The sequence below is a fragment of the Cicer arietinum genome, chromosome 3 (genome assembly GCF_000331145.2).
Source record: "Cicer arietinum cultivar CDC Frontier isolate Library 1 chromosome 3, Cicar.CDCFrontier_v2.0, whole genome shotgun sequence".
In the NCBI taxonomy this organism is placed as follows: domain Eukaryota; kingdom Viridiplantae; phylum Streptophyta; class Magnoliopsida; order Fabales; family Fabaceae; genus Cicer; species Cicer arietinum.
The window spans coordinates 29,147,922-29,150,812 of NC_021162.2; the positions used below are offsets into that span (position 1 = coordinate 29,147,922).

At 29.2% G+C, this 2,891-nt stretch overlaps 1 protein-coding gene across 1 annotated transcript; it reads left to right on the forward strand.

The window, feature by feature from the left end:
* The first annotated feature begins 1,651 nt into the window (after positions 1 to 1,651).
* Positions 1,652 to 2,128, forward strand: LOC140919716 (zinc finger BED domain-containing protein DAYSLEEPER-like). Its single transcript, XM_073366330.1, has one exon. It carries the CDS (start codon positions 1,652 to 1,654, stop codon positions 2,126 to 2,128), a length of 477 nt encoding a protein of 158 aa, XP_073222431.1.
* The last annotated feature ends 763 nt before the right edge of the window (positions 2,129 to 2,891 follow it).

Genomic DNA, 2,891 nt, shown 5'->3' on the forward strand with positions numbered 1-2,891 from the left:
TGACAAAATCGATTTAGAAATCGATTTGGTCATGCAGGAACTCAACAGAACTGACCTAATCAATTTGGCAATCGATTGGCTCAGTAGAAGTCCTTATTTTGAGTTAGATAATCGATTGCTCAATTGATTTATCAATGCTTTGGTCAGTTATGTATTACTTGATGGTTTGAGAACTTCTTTTTGATTTCATTTTTAATTGGCAAGCATTACATGAACTTTTAGCATATGAGAAATCCTTTTAAGGTGCATGCTTAGTTGAGGTAAAAATCCGCTTAATGAATATAATTGATATGGGTATAGAGACGGTTAATTATTAATTACCAATACAATTGAACGAGTATGAATGCTTATACGGATATTCTAATATTTTAAGTTTCATATATTATGGCAAGTGTGACTTGTCCCTCAATAAAACATTCATGTTTATTTATAAGAATTTTTTATTTTTGGTAATTAACATATTATTATTTGTTTTAATGTTTTGTTATATATATATATATATTTAATTTTTAGTTTTTTTATTAGTCTGAAGTAAAAAATTTGTATTGATAATTTTTTTATAAAATGTATTGGTCATGATTATTTTTTTTACCCATGTAGTTGTTATATGGGTTTTTATTTATTTTTTTCACCTCTTCACCTTACTCACTTGTTTAGGTAAAAATAAAAGAAAGTTTTACTTACTTGAACAACACAACCCTTTATTTCTCTCTTCCTCCTTTACCACATTTTCAATTTTCCAGCCAACATTTAAATCTAAGCTACCACTAAAAGAAATGATATATGATCATACATGTCACTAGATGATTGGAATATGCAAAGTCGCATATTACAATACGATACAATACATACATATTTGTAAACGTTATTAATTGCATATAACTTTTTTCCATTATGTTAACATTTTAAAAATTATTTTGCATGACAAGTTTGTGTATGTAAATGTCCACACACAACTTATGCTCTTTCAAAGGTTTTGGTAGAGTGCATGATAGATTGAAATATTGATAGAAAATTGTCAACCATCACTTTGGATAATTATAGCACTAATGACGCTCTTGTTGGTATGTTGTTAAGGAAACTTGATTGTTCTAATTTTATGCTTGATGATCAATTATTTCATATGAGGTGTTGTGCCCACATTTGAAATTTAATTGCTCAACATGGCTTGAGTATTATTGAAGATGGTATAAAGATGGTTAGGGATACTGTTTCATTTTGGACAACCACACTCAAAAGAGACCAAACTTTTAGGGAAGCAACACGTCAATTAAAAGTTCTCATCACTAAGAAACTTATTCTTGATTGAAAAACTAGGTGGGATTCTACTTATCGTATGCTTGCTATTGTACTAGAATATAGAGATGTTTTTATTCGTTTGAAAACACGAGAGTGTTTGTATACATGTTTGCCTACAACAAAAGAGTGGAAAATAGCAAAAGAAATTTGTAATAGGTTGCAAGTCTTTAATCGAGTAACTGAGATAGTTTCAGGTACACAATATCCCACAAGAAACATATTCTTTCAATTGATTTGTGAAATAAAACTCTCTTTGAAGCAATGACAGACTTGTTCAATTGAGGTTATTAGAAATATGGCTTCCACAATGGTTGATAAATTTGAGAAATATTAGTATGTTATTCATGGTATTATGGGGATTGCCATTGTTTTGGATCCAAGATTTAAATTCAAGTTGTTAGAGTACTTTTATCAGAAACTTTATGGAAGTTTGTCTTCAATTGAAGTTAACATTATCAAAAAATTATGTTACTCATTGTTTGAAGATTACCAAGCTAAAAACAATGGGTCGGTGGACAATTCAATGGAAAAGTTTAATGAGAAGGAGTCTAATTTAGAAAATGGTAATTGTACCAATTTTCTTAGAGGTTATGATTTATATGTCAATGATATCAATGATGTGCAATCAAAATTTGAGTTAGATCTATATTTGGAAGAAACGTTATTGCATAGGAGTGCCACATTTGATATTCTTGGAAAGTGGAAAACAAATGGAATCAAGTATCCAATTTTGCAAAAAATTACCAAGGATATTTTGACCATCCCAATTTCCACAGTAGCTTTAGAATCTGCTTTTAGTACTGGTTGTAGATTGTTGAGTCCTCAATAGTCTAGACTTCATGAGGATACTTTGGAGACACTTTTGTGTTCACAAAGTTGGATAAAACATGAAAAGCAAAGTAATAATTGTTGCAATATTGTATTTACACAATTAAATTTGTGTTTAGTATTACTATTTATTTTCTTTTATGTTTTAGCAACTATTGATATCATTGGACCACTACAATATTTAGAATAGAAAGATAAACATTTGTAAACTTTTCAAGAATCTGATTTTGATGAAGAGGTAAATAATTGTGATTTTATATTTAAGAGTTTTTTTTGTTAGTAATCGTGATTATCATTATAAGTAACTAATATAATACACATATGAATTTTTTTACAGATCTCGGAGAATACCGCTCAAGGACTTGCGACTTCATAAAATATTACTTCAGATGTTTGGATGTTTATTGTAGTAATGTGGGATCATTTGATATGTTACAAATGTTTTGAGTTAGAAAATATTTTGGTTGTAATACTTTATGATTTGGATTTAAGATGTTTAGCAATTTTTTAAATTTAATCACAACAATAGCGATTATTTATCGATCTATTTTTATTAAAGTGCGGGTAATGGATATGAGTACAAACACTTCAAATCCCAAAGAGTAAGGGTACGAGGTGCAATTTGGAAACAATATAATAAAAAGAGGTAGGTGGTAAGGCTTTGGTGTGAAAGTCAGTGAGTTGAGCAGATGAAGGAACAAGTAAAAGGTGAATGACACCATTCTACAATTTCTCGCAAACCATATGTTAGTCTAACTCAATAT